Source organism: Apteryx rowi, unplaced genomic scaffold (genome assembly GCF_003343035.1).
Source record: "Apteryx rowi isolate R43461 unplaced genomic scaffold, aptRow1 scaffold_55, whole genome shotgun sequence".
Lineage (NCBI taxonomy): Eukaryota > Metazoa > Chordata > Aves > Apterygiformes > Apterygidae > Apteryx > Apteryx rowi.
The window spans coordinates 1,986,770-2,001,614 of NW_020450816.1; the positions used below are offsets into that span (position 1 = coordinate 1,986,770).

Below are 14,845 nucleotides of genomic sequence, written 5' to 3' on the forward strand. Positions count from 1 at the left end.
TGAAGTTTTTATGACCAGTGAACATGCAGTCACTTCTGGTGAGAACAGATAGATTTCAAAATGATAAAACATTTTCCACTGAAAGAAACAATGTTCCATGCATTTCAATATGAACATCATTCGTTATATGCAACTCTCCTCTGAGCTGTGCTTATTCTTAATACTGCTTTATATCGCTGCACATTTGTAAAGACCTTTTCTCAGCATATTTTTGTCTGTTTTTCTTAAAATGCCACAGTACACTATCTTAGAGTTTTCTTATACTGGTCTGGAACAGTACAGTGTTACTTTAATACATGTGATTTTCTGTTGTGACCTAGAACCTTAATCCTGATTTCACTGAGATTTTAAAGCAAAGGCCTGATTTTTTTTTTTTTTTTGGGGGGGGGGGTGAGGAGAGGGTCAGCATTTGGGATTAGAGCCCTGTGCTTTGCATTTACTTTGTAGTGTCTTGAAGACCATGCCTTTAAAAGTGGTCTTCACTAACCATTTGGAGCTTGATCTTCTGCAGGTTGAATTAAGTGACAGTGTTATTAACTACCACAGAGCATGAATTACAGCTAAATTACTCCCAGTGCCACTGCTTTTCATATGCTAAGACCAATGGATCAAATTCAGACATGAGGTAAGCAAATGCAACTCCTTTGTTTATACTCATTTGTGCCACATCTGAATTCTAGCCAGTTCCATGTAGTCAACTAAGCTAATTGCATACAGTTTGTTCCAGTCTTTCATCTCATCGCTCGCAGCATTATTTGCCTTCCTTGCATGTAACCATACTGGAAACAAGCCACAAGTTTGAGAGGCAATGGAACTGTGCTTTCAATTATCCCACATGGTAGTAACTCAAACACCATAATGTGTGTGTATATATATATGTGTGTGTGTGTATAGTGTGTGTATAGTTTGTGTGTGTGTATATGTTTATATATAATATATGTAAAAAAGACAGTGCAGAAAGTTGACATAAAGAAAGAATTAAAAAAGTTAGACTATTCACTGCTGATCTATTTTGTATGCGAATGGAAGAACAAGGGTAGCATGCTTTACTAATTTTAATGATCAAAACTATTCAACTCTGTCATCTCCTAACGTGATTTAGAAACATGCATCCTACAGCTCTTTTCTTAGACCACTACAAAAATGTTATGCCTTGGGCATATGACAGCCAAAGAGCATTTGTTCACCCCCTTCATAAAATTTCAGGGGCCTCCCTTCACTTCCTCTTCTCAGAAAAATTACTTCCATCTGCTAAGCACAATTGCTTAAAAAAATGAATAAAAATATTAATTATGCTGACTACGATTCTTTTAGCCAAATCAATTCATCAGTATTTCTGGCAGACATTTACTGAATTGTGCTTACTGCAAGTCTGAGAACCAAGCTCCTTCACATCTGTGAAGTCTAGGGCCAGGACTTACAAAAGTGAGAAGTGACTGGAAACTCCAGGGTCTTAAAACCAAAGGCCACTATGATCGATGGAAAGAATCCAGTAATTCTTTAAGAGAGTTGGCCTGAAGTTCGAGACCTGAATTGACTCCATTTTTAAGGTGCTCAACTGAGATGGTTTAATGAAGCCTCAGTTGAAGAGCATGAAGGATGGTGTTGTCTGGGAATCAGTCTTTTAAAATTGTTAGTCAAAATGGAGATACCCCAAAATATTAATTTCTCTAGGAAGTTATGCTCAAGATATTGAAGGTAAAAGTGTAAGGAAGAATGTCAGAAAAAGTTTGATTTAGAGTCTTGTCATCAAGCTAATAACTCCAATAAAGTGAATTTAATTATGGTCATCTCCTAAGCTTGAAAAAAAGATTAAATAATGCTCACAAATAGGTCTAATTGACTAATCTAACACTTACTAATTTTGTATGTGTCTACATGTCATGTGACACTGGCTGGGCGGTATTAACCATGCAGTCAAGTTAGTTCAAAATAATAGTTGAATTAACTATTTAATAAAATCATAGATTTTAGTAGATGATTAATTTAACTTTCTGATCTAAATGATTAATCTAAGTCTATATCAATTATAGACTCTGGAGAAAACATGCATTGGCAGTAACTCATTTCTTATATCCCATTTTCCACTTCTTCCCATGTATTTTTTTCCTTCTCCCCTACCCTTAGCTCCTGAGCGCTTTTATATTATACTTAGAGCTGTCTCCTCTATTTGTCCTTATGCAGCAGGGAGACTTCTAGAAACCTGACAACCAGAGCATACGCTAGTAGATGCAGCAAAATATGAAAGGGGTTGGCTCTAGTGCTTAGAGAAAAAGTACAAGGAAAGGCTCTTTTATGATCTTGCCTTTCCTGGCTTTTGTAACAAAATGCTTTGGGCTGCGTTCAATGGCTTCACCTTTTTTTTACAGGGCTCTGATGACTGTCTAATATAATAGAAGCTTTGGTCTTCCTCTTCTGGTGACTGATAGGATGAGAAGACAGCGTTCCTCCTCCCTTAGAATTTCAGAGTCTTTTCTTTGCTAGAGATCAATTCTCTGATCCTCCATTTTGTTCTCCATTTCATAGCCACAGCTGGAAAAAGTGTTTAAACTCATCTGTCTTCTCTCTGAGTTTACAAGGCTTGTGGAGACAGTACCTGTACCTCTCACCTGAGGTGAGAGGTCTGTGACTATTCATTTACCAGACACATTGCAGAAGAATGTTTCAACACCTTTCCAAGTGCTCATGCTATTCAATTTTAGTGTATTAAAAAAAAAAAAATTAAGCAGATCTGATAGAACAAGTGATTCATGCATTAGCTTAATTTTCCTTGGGGTCTGGATGAGCATTTGAGTTTGCTCACAAAAAAATAAATTGATTGATTGTTGAAAAATGTAGGAGGAATTCTAGGTGACTTGTGGACAGCTCACCAAAAACTTTGTGGGGGACTCTGATTGCTGTTCACTGAAAAGCAGCAGAGGTGTGAGAAAATGTGGGATTTTGGAGAAGCCCGGTCTAAAGAGCCTAAGTAGTAACCTGACAAAGATCAGGAATGTTAAGCTTTAACCATCTGGGGTTTTGCGGTTTTGTTTTTGCTGGTTTTATTTAGGGTGTGAGGCAGTGCTGGAATTCTACTGGGATTCCTGATGGATGATTGGTTGGTTGGTACATAGTTTTCCTAAAAGAAATGATACATTCGAACTGCACTTGAACAAGCAGGACAATGAGACAGACCCAAGGGTAAAGATTGGCAGTTATCTTGACATTAGCCACTACTAAAAAAAATTGTTACAGAAAAATAACAATGATCAATAATAAATTTGTGTATGAGATTGTGTTCTTAATCTGAAAATAAGTATCAGAATTCTTTACATAAAAAAAAAGTCCAAAAAGTGGCTAGCAGTATACAAGCAAGAAATGAGGACCATTGTTCAATGAATGAAGATGCCTTCTTAGGCTATCAGATTAGGCTCCTGGTACCATTGAGGAAAAAAGAGGTTGGAATAAGTAATTGTTCTTGAAGGTGGTCTCTACAGATATTCTTTATAAAAATGAAGCAGTTGGCATGCCATTGGTGTCATGATGGGGGTTGTTACAGGGCACTCTACCTATTTAATGAAAGCAGGTATAACAGGAATTCTGTTCAGCCCAAACTGAAGTAGTTTGGTGTAGGGGAGTGAGGGCACATGCATACTCTTGTTGGGATCATACAAGTGCCGTAGATAAAAATATTGATATACATATAGTTAAATTAGTCATCTACTAAAATCTATGATTTTATTAAATAGTTAATTCAACTATTATTTTGAACTAACTTGACTGCATGTTTAGTACTGCCCAGCAAGTGTCGCATGACTGGTAGACCCACAGACAATTAGCGAGTGTTAGATTAGTCAATTAGACCTATTTGCGAGCTCTGTTTATTCATATATTCATATTCATATAATTTTCATCCGTATGTGCTAAAAGCCTAGCGATGACTGCTAAAGAAGTCAGTGGGACTTGAAGTGCATAGGTAAAAAGTAATGTTGTTATAAATTCCATCGTAATAGGTGAGGTAGCCTGGGGATATACCCTGTGGAAGTCCTGTTCTTTCTTCCGCACCCTGCTATGCAGGGGGACTTTTATAAACTTGTTAACTGTGCATTTAGCCTTTTCCTTTGCCTGGTAGACCCTCACCTTCCCCACTTTGTGAAATAGCATTCTGGTAGCTTCAAGAAGCAAGGAAGGCAATCGTTTTATTCCTGTGGGAAGTAAAAACCTAAAAGGAATGATTTCATCACTTTCTCCTTTCTTGTATTCCAATCATCCCAGAGCAAATTCTCTTACGTCAGTAAATATGAGAAAGGAAGTTGGCCCTGAAAATCTAAAACACTACTTAATACCAGTGCAGTTTGGCTAGCAAACTAGTCTGTGAAACTGACTGCCACCACCCTCAAATTTCTTTCGTGGACAAACAATAAGTTTTCTCTGGCTGCATTATGAAGAGCTGACCCCCAACAACTGACACCCACAAGCATACGCTCTGGCAGACTGCAGCTCCTCAAGGGATCCATTTAATCTGTGCAGCTGAATACAGATTGTTGCTGTTTTGTATAAAGTTTACCATATGACAGATTACATCTTGCTTTCTACAGGCCCACACAGATGGTGTGAGTGACTAACTGATCCCTCGATTTTGCACAGCCTACACACTGATGTCATTAGAAGAGACTAAGACCTCTGAGGTGAGTGTCCTTGTTTGTTTGTATTCCAATAAAAACAGTAAGAAATGCAACAATGGAAGAAAAATTAAAAAAGTCTCCTTCATAGTAGGAGAAACTTACATAAAAATGTGATGTGGAACATAAATAAAGGAATCATCAATATTAACTTGGTCTTTTTTAAATAAATGAATCATCAGATGACAAGGCTCCTACATTGATTCATAAGCTGCTATGTTATTTTAATATGAAAACTCTAAAATTATTCTGTCTGAGAAACTGCAATTCAATTATAAATGGAAATAACAGCTGAAATCCATCATTCATCTTGGCTAAAATGCCTAGTAAATTTTACAAAAAAGACTTCTGAATTCTTAGCTGTACTCATCCTTGCATGTACAATATATGCATGCAAACATATGCACTAAAAATGCTGGCTGGTCACCTTGCTTTTATTTAGATATTAATTACAATGAATTTGACACACTGATCTTTGAGGGAAAGGATTTTACCATTATTTGCTTACTGAGTTACTTGTTGTTTTTACAAGTTACTTATTGGTTGACTTCAGTGAAACGACTCAGGGTCCATAAGTGATTAGTCAGAAATTAAAGCCCTTAATATTTATGGCAATAAAGTTGGCCAAATATATTTCCTGTTATTTTTTCCTGCAGTGAAACACTCCTAATTATGTATTTCAAAATAATATCAAAAACTAATTTGACAGAGTAGTGAAAAAAGAAGGATTTTTAAAAATACAGGATCTCACTAGATTGGGATTGGTAGCAGTTGCTGAGGTATGTTATGCAATAGTATCTTGACTTCTTAAAACAAGGAATGAAGAATTTTGTAATAATAGAGCTGTATGTATTTTAAAAATCCATTTTTTTTCTATCTATCTTTTTTGTCAGAAAAGAATTCATGCAAGCTTGAAACTGATTGATCAGTTAAATTTCCTCTAGTTCCACAAAATTTTAGAGAAAACTGTGGCTGATTTGTTATAACCACTAAATTTGGCCAAGGACTTCAGAATAACTGTGATTAGAACTTCTCTACGAAAGGGTTGGGAAATAGTTGAATGGGAGGTATCACAAGGGGGCAAAACAGCCTCCCCTTTTCTCTGTCTCCTCCTTCGTATTCTGGGGACAGCAGGACCTGAAGTGACATGACTGTGTGGAGCAGTGTCTGGTCCCCTGTGCTGGTTTATGCCATGAGCAGGGGCTGAAGTGTGGATGGAGGAGCAAGGCTCCCTGCAGAACTGGCTAGAAGTTCTCCAGCATATCTGTTGTAAACAGGCAGGTGTGTCAGCACCAATGAGATGGATGGTGAAGGGCAACCTGACATGCAAGGAGAGTGAAATGGGGAGCTGGGAACTACTGTGAGTAGGAAAAGTGCTAGGGGAAAAGGAAAAGAAAAAGAAAAAGTCCATATTAAAAAAAAAAAAAAAAAAAGCTTGCAGGGTAACGAGGATCAGCTGGGGAAGGAGAAGGACAGGTGTCAAACCTCCTGAATGCAGGAGGCAGGGATTAGGAAGGAGTGGGGAAAGGAAACCTAACTATTGAGCACATGGCTAGGAGCCATAGTGAGATAAACAAGAAAAGTAACCCAGAGGAGAGAGATTGGCATGAGGAGCTAAGGAAAGATTTAGAAACAGGCCAAAAACCTGCAACTGAAAGGGAACAGGGTGGGGGCAAAGGACAAGGAGATGAGACAAGCTGGGGGAGAGAAAGGAAGACAAGTCCATGCCTATTTCAGTATGCTCCTGGTTTTCCTTCCTGGGTCTGGGGAGGATTACAGAGCCTTTCCATCCCTCTGCTGTCAGCAGACTGTCAAAGCCACTAACAACATGCATACATTGTTCACTACTCCTGCTGCTCAGTATAGAGGGGGATGACCTTCTACTGTTACTGTCACAGAGTAATGTGGCCTGTGGCAAAGTTAGCGGTCCAGCTTCCTTTCTGTTATCAGCTCATAACTCATGTAGGTGTCAATAGAGAATCTATGCGTTTTGGAATAAGGCAATTAAACAACATTAGCAGAACACTAAGGCTTCAAATCAAGCATTCAGATATGTAAGGGCACACATAGTTCTTGCTTTTCCCTCTTAAGTCTGTGTTGGTTGGAGCTTGCACCTTCAGTGTTCTTTTTAAGGTACAGATAGTTTTTCCTGCATGTACTTGCAGTGTCATAGGGGTAGTATAACAAAGTACCATCTGAAGTATGAAATGACTGGAATTTATAGTTGGCAATTGGACAAGTCAGAGGTCAACAGCTGACCACATTATATATCAGAGAAAACTTCCTTTTTCATCATTCACTGATACAGCTTCAGTGGAGAACATGATGCAACCTGTAAAGCATTAGCAGATCTCTCCTGGCTTTCCACATTATCTGCTGTCATGTCTTTCAATGGTGAGATCTTTATATGGGTATTCAATAAAAGGTGAAGAAGGAAAAGCCATTTGCATTGCAATTTGCTATCACTGGGATACGGACAATGTAGCAACATAAAAAGCCTTTTCACCCTTCAGGTTGCTTTCACAGGTAGCCGCAGTCTCACCAGATTTCAGTCTGGCGCTTGATGGAAGATCGCATTTGATGAAACTAATGTGTGTAATGAAGAGGCTAATGCAGGCATTCATTCTCTAGTTGTTCCTAAAGGGGAAAAAAAAAGTAAACTAAGTAGTGATTTTTATGTAATGGTATCGCCTTTGCATAGAAGAAAACCTATCATTGAGCAATTTAACCTCCCAAATGCTTGGAAGTTAATCATTGCAGGTCAGGTTTGAGATAATTGCCTGGACAGTATTGGGAAAGTCATTTTTGGCAGATAGCAAATTCTGTTTTGGCATGTGCACAGAAGATTACAGTTTTTTTAAACTATCACGAAGAAATACGCTGAGCTTCTCTCCAGAAAAACAAACAAGATTTCACAAGAGCCAATTGGCCTGAAATTGCAGTTACAGTACTTATAACTTCAAATAATGTAGGAGGTGTAGGTTTGTGTGCAGTAACATTAAACTTGAAGACATATGGGAATGATGTTATAGCTGGGAAAGGAGAGAATTCCAGAAGGCATTTCACCTAAACTAGCCATTGCATGGATGGATGAACTGAGTGTAGTGGAGCAAGGGGTGTTATAGCCACCCAGCACTAAATGCTTTCTCAAGCTCATTTGGGATGGTTCTTCCTCCCTAGAATTGAAAGCTAATACAGCACAAGAGACTGCATAATTCATTTACACTTCTAATAATGTTCTGGGATCTGCCTCTCTTTGTCCTATTACTTGTATGCTGGTATCTTGAACAGTAAACTGTATTTGCAATAGGTTTAATGTGTTCACTGTGCTATTGAAATTCTGTTTGTGTTCTGTACATGATGCTTGGTCTGTGACCTGCCAGTACATGGTGTTATGCTCTGGGGAGCCCTTCAGTGGGGCCTAGGTCTGGGGATCCATGGAAACAGTCCTGAAACAAAGAGAAAACAGACTGGAGAGTTATTGTGACATTCCTTCTGGAATACTATCAGCTAGTACAGATTGTTACCAAGAGAAAGGGGTTTTTGTTTTTGTTCTTGTTTTTTTTTTCATTCTCACTATTTTCTACCTGCCAGCTAATACAAAAACAGAAATAATGCAGAGCAAGACTTCAGTTGAGCAACTGGCAGAAACTAAATCCATGACATAGTAAAATAACATTTTTTTTTTCTTCATAACTTATCTCACTGATCTCATCTCTCCTTGCTCCTAAATGCAAAGAGAATGATGAAAGCTGTATGATATAGTAACTCTTGTTCTTTGGGAATAGTCTGTCTTTGCTATATTCCTCCAGGAAGTTAAGTTTGGCCTAATAGTATAATATACTAGTGAGGGGAAAGAATATTTTCCCACCTCCACCTATATTTTTACTTCCAAGTGCAGTCCCATGCATAACTTGGCATTTTCTAGAATTAGCCCATATGGAAGTTATGAATCTTGTGAACCTTGTAAGACATGAACCTCATTTAAAAGAGGAAAAAGAAGAGTCTGCACCTGATCCTCCACTATTTTCTGATTATTTGCTAGGCAGTATAACACTGAGGTAGACAATTTTTCCCAGAGTAATTTATATTTGATATGGAAGTGCTTATAGTGAAAATCTTCAGAATCGTTGCAGGATCCACTTCCTAAGTACACATATGTACTGTGTTCAAATGGGTTTCTTAATTGCTAAAAAAACAAAACAAAACAGTGGCTACATTTCTGTATCTGCCTCATAGGCACTGGTTTTCAGAAAAGCATGTATCTATAGCCCCTACTATAGGGGAAAAAAATCTCCCAGTAACCTTTTGTGTGTGTCCAAGCATTTCTGTATAAGAGCAACTAGTCTGCCTTGTAGTGATATAATGAAACTGAAACATGTCTGAGTTATAAGCAGGGATAAGTTACTTTGGGACAATTCACGGCACTACTACTTTAATATGAAGGGCTTTAAACTGCCTTGATTTGGAGCCTGTGCTGGGGCAGCTCAGCCACCGCTGTCCTGGAGATGAGGACAGCTGGAGCAGTGACCTTTTTCACCACCACCCATCCAGCAGCAGGGGATCAGGGGTGATAAATACCAAAATCATGATCTTACAGTTATGATGCAATACTGTAGGAAAAATACATATTTTTATGATTGTTCCTACTATGGAATTTCATACCTTGATAAATTTGGATATCTTTTAAAATCCAATATTAACTTCCAAATTCTTTGTGTTCAGAGTGTTTGATTTCAGAGTAATTATATATTTCATATACTTTTCCTGAGGATTCTCAATCTTGGCTTTATAGTAACTTGCTTATTTTCCTGATCTGGAGTAATTTTGCTAACTTACATGTATTACTACATATGATGTGGAGAGGGAGGCAGGCAGGCAGAGGGAGAAAATGCATGTTGATGTACATATTAGAGAGTGGAAAAGTAGTGATTTTGCTAATTCTGAACTCTAACCTCCATCATATTTCTGCTTAGAACTCTATTTCTTGTTTCTCATAAGTTGAGGTCACTACTGTACTTCATATATCTGCAACAGCTGCCACTGCTTCTAGACAGTTTTGCTCTTTTTCCAAGTGCAATCATTTTGGACCATAACAAACTTGATTTACTTCCAATTTAAGCCTCATCAGTTTGTTAGTTCTCTTATCTTCAGCCATTCTGGGTTGTTATGTTTCCAACATCAACCATTTGTAAAGACAACCTAAAACAAAGTTTTGTCCATCTGGGGTCACGTTCGGATTAAGCACTTATTCAGAAAATTTTGCTTTAGAAAGACATAGAAAGTGTTTACCAGTGCTTTACAGGAATCAAATATTTTCTGAATAGGAATGAAGAATATAAGAGGTTTATAACAGAGGGTTTTTTTCCTATTGCAGATATGAATTCTTTCTACTACTTGTACTAGAAAAAATGTGAAGAGGGAAGGAATAAGCCTTTGTTTTAAAAAAGAAATATTGATGAACAGTGTGACAAAAGCATCAGAAAGGTAAATGAAAAGCTGAATTTCTGTTACATGTGGCAGAAAAAGAAATGACGGTGCATGAGGACTTTCTCAGGCAATTACTAATATGCATTAATACTTAAAACTGAAAAAGGTTTATTTATAAATTGCATTTACAAAAGTGAGCAAAAAATGAGACTGCTTTCTATTATCATTTATGCTTACAAGAAAAAATCAGGTTGCTCTAAAGAGATTTGACTGTATAGCTTCCATTGTATATAGGAGATGAAGCATGCATGCAGTTAAACTCCTGAATGACAATGTGAATATTCATCCAACATAAATCCCAGCTGCTGATGGTGAAAGAATTAAGAATTCTGGGGAATAAATGCAACTGAATTCTTAAACTCTTGCTCAGACTTTGAGGGAAAAATATATTTAGAGTCAGGCAGTAATTTCTTTCCAGAAGTGTGTAATCATCTTAAAAATAAATAATTCACTAAAAGATTAAGACATTTACTATAACTCATTTATCCAGATGTCTGGACAGTCTGAACAAAAGCCATTCTCTCACATTAAGCATATCTTGCGCTGCTGCCTTACTGAGCAAGATTTTTTCCTGTCCTCTAACACTGTCAAAGTAGAAGACAAATGTGGGTTTATTGAAGGGCCATCCATTTCTTGCATATTTTGTGATTAATTTTTTCTAAACTGGGGGAGATATCTGGAACAGAGAATTGTAACATTCAAAAAGTTTGAAGAAATATGCTTTATTTAAAAAAAAAAAAAAAAGGAGGAAGAGAATGTTCTTTCCCCTTTCTGATCTTAGTACAACTCCCCACTTTTCTTCACAAAACACGAGAACTACAAATTGCCTTCCTCTCTCTTTGTAAGTCTGTCTTTCCTCGGGGCTATTTGGAGGAAGAAACAGCCTGCCTTAATGCTGAGGATTAACCAGGTGAGACTGAACTTGAAGGAGAACTGCAACCAACTGGCAGAGTGTTGATTGCTTATTGCAGCATTCTGCAGATTCAAGACAACGGTGTGTTGTCTAACACCGATACACACTGCTCATTTGGAGAGCATAATGCTTACCCTAGCTAAGGTGCTGCAGGAGGCCAGATGACATGTAGGCTATTCCCTGCTCAAAGGAGACCTGACGCTCCCCGGTGGGTGTTACTGGGCATCTGGCGGCTGCTCCATTCCTATAAACCCAGGGCCAAATAGTGTGTTTGTGTAACGCTGAAGTCGATGAAACTTCAGAGGATCTGGCCCCGGGTGCCGACCTCTCCACGGAAGGATGTCTCCTTTTACAAGTGAATGTCTGAGAACTGGTGGGAGGCATTCGGCAGCGACGTGCGTGGATGAAGTGAGAGGGACGTTTTTTCCGGTACTGACTGAGCACTAACTCAACAGAGGAAGAGTTTCAAAGGAGAGACAGCTTATCCATCTCTTTTTGGCTAATCGTTACTTGGATAAGCACCAAAGAGAGAGGCCACGAAGCCAAGAGACCCAGAGGATCAAGAATCACTGTGATGGACTAAAGGCCTGGAGCTGATGTTTCCTGTTGTCTTATTGGTACAAACCACCTGCTGATATGACTTAATGGTGTGAAGACAGATGAACTGAGGTGTGTGTGTGTGTGCGCTTTTGCTTTCCAGTAATTTAATTTACTTTCCAGAAGAGTTTTTTTGTTATTGTTGTTTTAGTTTTATGGTAAATCAGCTCTTCTGCCAATTAACTTAGCGTGCCTTGCAAATACTGCCAAAAGCCCTCTGGGATCTGTGTGTCCAACACACTGTGGAGATACAGTCCGAGATGGCTGTCAAGGATGTAAGTTTGAAATCCCTTCCCTGAAAGGGGATTGAAATTCTCTGGGTTGTAGTATGGCAGGATTAGTATTAGAACTGCTGGAAAGTCTGGGAAAGTTGTAGACTGGATTCTTGTGCTTTGGATTAAAAAAATAAAAACTAAAGAAATAAAGGTAATGGAGTTTGTTACTCCTACACTGAAATATCTCAAAAACTACTTGTGCATTTTAGAGGTTTTTCTGTAATCAGGCTAACAATATTATTTGCATTTTTTTTAGGTGTTCTGAGCACAATGCTACTGAGGTTCTCTAGAAATATAAGCATTATATATATTGAATAAATGCAATATTTGAACATGCAGATGGTCCACAGTTATCTACCACCTGAATGGGGTGCCTGCCTTATTTACAAAGTGCTTCGTGTTCAGTATGACCTGTACATATGAGAGCAGCACTGGATAAAACAGGTTTTCCTCTCTAAGAGGTAAGCTATTAAAAATCTGGCTGATCACAAAAGTGCAAGGCAAACACAAAAAGGTAGTTTATTTCAATAAATGGAACAGGTTAGAGAATAGGTCATTAAGTTTTAATTTTGAAGTATAAGGAAGGTAGAGTTTGAGTCATTTTAACATTCAGAAGTTTAAGCAGAGCAAGAGAAAGAGAATGGAGGAGATTGGAAATGTGGATAATTAATGGCTTGGGTGGAGGGGAAGTAGCTGTATGGGTTTAATTGTACACAAGATCTGAGTTGAGGAAGGGTGGTGTTAAGGATAATGTGGTCAGGGCCCCAAGAAAGGAAAATGCTACTGCCAAAATTGTGTTAGTAAACATTAAGAGGAATATTAATGACAATATTAAGAGGTTGGAGTCCAGAAGAAGGTAGCATGGAAAAATATGTGTGTGTTCTGTATTCTGTTCTCTATATAATGAAAGGAATATATATATATATATATATATGGATTTAAAGAAGGAAGCTGCAGATCTTAACTGAAGTGCAAGAAGTAGAGCTTATTAAAAGGAGAGATTGTGACACTGTTTTCTGCAACAGAAAATGAGGGCAGTGCAAATAGCTTAGGGAATACAACCATCAGTTTTAGCTCTGTTGTCTTTTATTTCTAGGTCCCATGACATAAGCCCTAACAACAGGCTTCTGAAGAGCTCTCAAGCCCCATGGTTTTGCTGATAGCCGCTTACAAATTTGTGCAGCTCTCCCCTGAAAAGTTTGGTTTGATCGGGAATTTGATCCAATTACTTTATTCACTTTGTCACCACTGGCAGGGCCCCATCATGGGGGCCAGTGGTCAGAAGAACCTGAGGCTCTTGGGGCCCATTAGTGAAACACGGCCTCTGGGCTGCAGCAGCGTGGAGCACAGGGCTCCCAACTGGCACCAGCTGTGCTCCTGTGAGGCACCCCACGGTGCAGGGCCAGCCCTGCAGGGCCTGCTCCTGCTCTGCCGGTCATGTCCCCTGTCCCAGGACGTCAAGCAATGACCTACCAGGTGCTGAAACGTGATTTCCCGTGGCAGCACTCAGGGTTGAGAACTGTGAATAGCCCACTGCGCGCGTAGGGGAAGACTCATTTCTAGATATGGTTAAATGAATCCACAAAAGCTCTGTCTTTAAAAGAGTAGCAGGGTTTTTATTTTAGCTTCTTACAGGTTTGAGAATGAGATTTTCCCCCCTTTCCTTCACCTGAGTACCTGAGTAACTTCCCCCTCCAAGAAAGAGGCAAGCACTTTGGATGAGTCTACAGTGCAAGGACACAAAGTGCCCTAAAGGTAACTTCAGCTGCAAAAAAGAAGCAATAGAAAATGGGAGGGCCTTTGCTGTTGACTGTGACCGTGTAAAGCTCTCAGGTACTGAGACAGCAGTGGGGTTTCCAGTGTGTGGATGGGCTGTGGGAAGCGAGAGCCGGAGGAAGCAAGGAGAAGGGATGCTTTTGAGAAATGGGGGCTTAAATCCCCGCGTGCGGAGGACAATGGTGCGGTGTGCCTGCCAGCGCTGTGACGGGGCGGCTGGCTGACATGGTGGTGAACCTGCACTTGCCCTGGGCTGGGACGCACCGTGCCTTGTGCGCTCAATTCATCATGATTAAACCTCTGGAGTGAGGGTGTGGGAAGCAGTGTAATTGTCACTGTTTCTTGTAAAGAACTAGAATTTATGGCTTGTGAGGGCTCAGACTTGGGAGGTTAACCAGGAACAAAATCACTTTAAATATGTGCTGGTGAGAATGTTGCAAATTGTATATGCCGGACCGTGTGTCTTGCTTTGGTGTTAGCTTTCTCGGCATGGGTTGCTGTATTTTGGCTCTGTGTAACAAAAAGGCGTGCGTAGCTGTGCCGGTTGGGATTAGCCAGGGCAGCTTGCGCTGCATTTGGAGTAGGAAAGCTTCCTGGGGCACAAGTGTCAATGCCCCTGTGCCAGGCGTGAGGTTTAGGGCACACAGCACAGATTTGGGAACAAACTTCATCCTGTCATTGTGTGGTTTTGTTGTCAGCCTCAGGCACGAAACATGTTTGATGGGCTTATGTTTTTATAAACGTATGTGCAGTTTACTTTAGCAGTACTAGCGGTGCTGTTAGAAGGTCGGAGCCAGAATTCCCTCGTGTTGCCTTTCGTGGACACCAGCTGCTCGGTTTTGTGCTGATGAACAGGAACGGTTTCTCTCTGATAAATGCACGGAAGTGAAATGGTAGTTACCACGTGGATTTCACTGTATCAATATACGTTCTGTCACATTGTGATTTCAGTGTTATTATTTTTTTTCTTCGGATTTAAAAGAGTTCTCCGTTAAAAAACGAGGCGAGGAGATCTGGCCTCGAGCATGGCATTTCTGTTGCATCATTTTTCCAGCAGCGCCGGAACGCGCTGCATGCGCCGGGAAGCAGCACCGCGCTCCGGCCTCGCGCGGCCGGGCAGGGCGGCGGCCGGG

At 39.6% G+C, this 14,845-nt stretch overlaps 1 protein-coding gene and 1 long non-coding RNA gene across 2 annotated transcripts in view; both read left to right on the top strand.

The window, feature by feature from the left end:
- The first annotated feature begins 480 nt into the window (after positions 1 to 480).
- Positions 481 to 11,384, top strand: LOC112973500. The gene is made up of 4 exons (XR_003256000.1): positions 481 to 625; positions 4,578 to 4,667; positions 10,039 to 10,148; positions 10,998 to 11,384. It is a non-coding gene; the product is annotated as an uncharacterized LOC112973500 (long non-coding RNA).
- Positions 11,385 to 11,921: 537 nt separating this feature from the next.
- FGF2 (fibroblast growth factor 2) overlaps positions 11,922 to 14,845 on the top strand; it is a 36,366-nt gene continuing 33,442 nt past the window's right edge. Inside the window, exon 1 of the mRNA XM_026081430.1 lies at positions 11,922 to 11,936. Within this exon, the coding sequence (XP_025937215.1) occupies positions 11,922 to 11,936 (15 nt within the window). The remainder of the gene's footprint in view (positions 11,937 to 14,845) is intronic.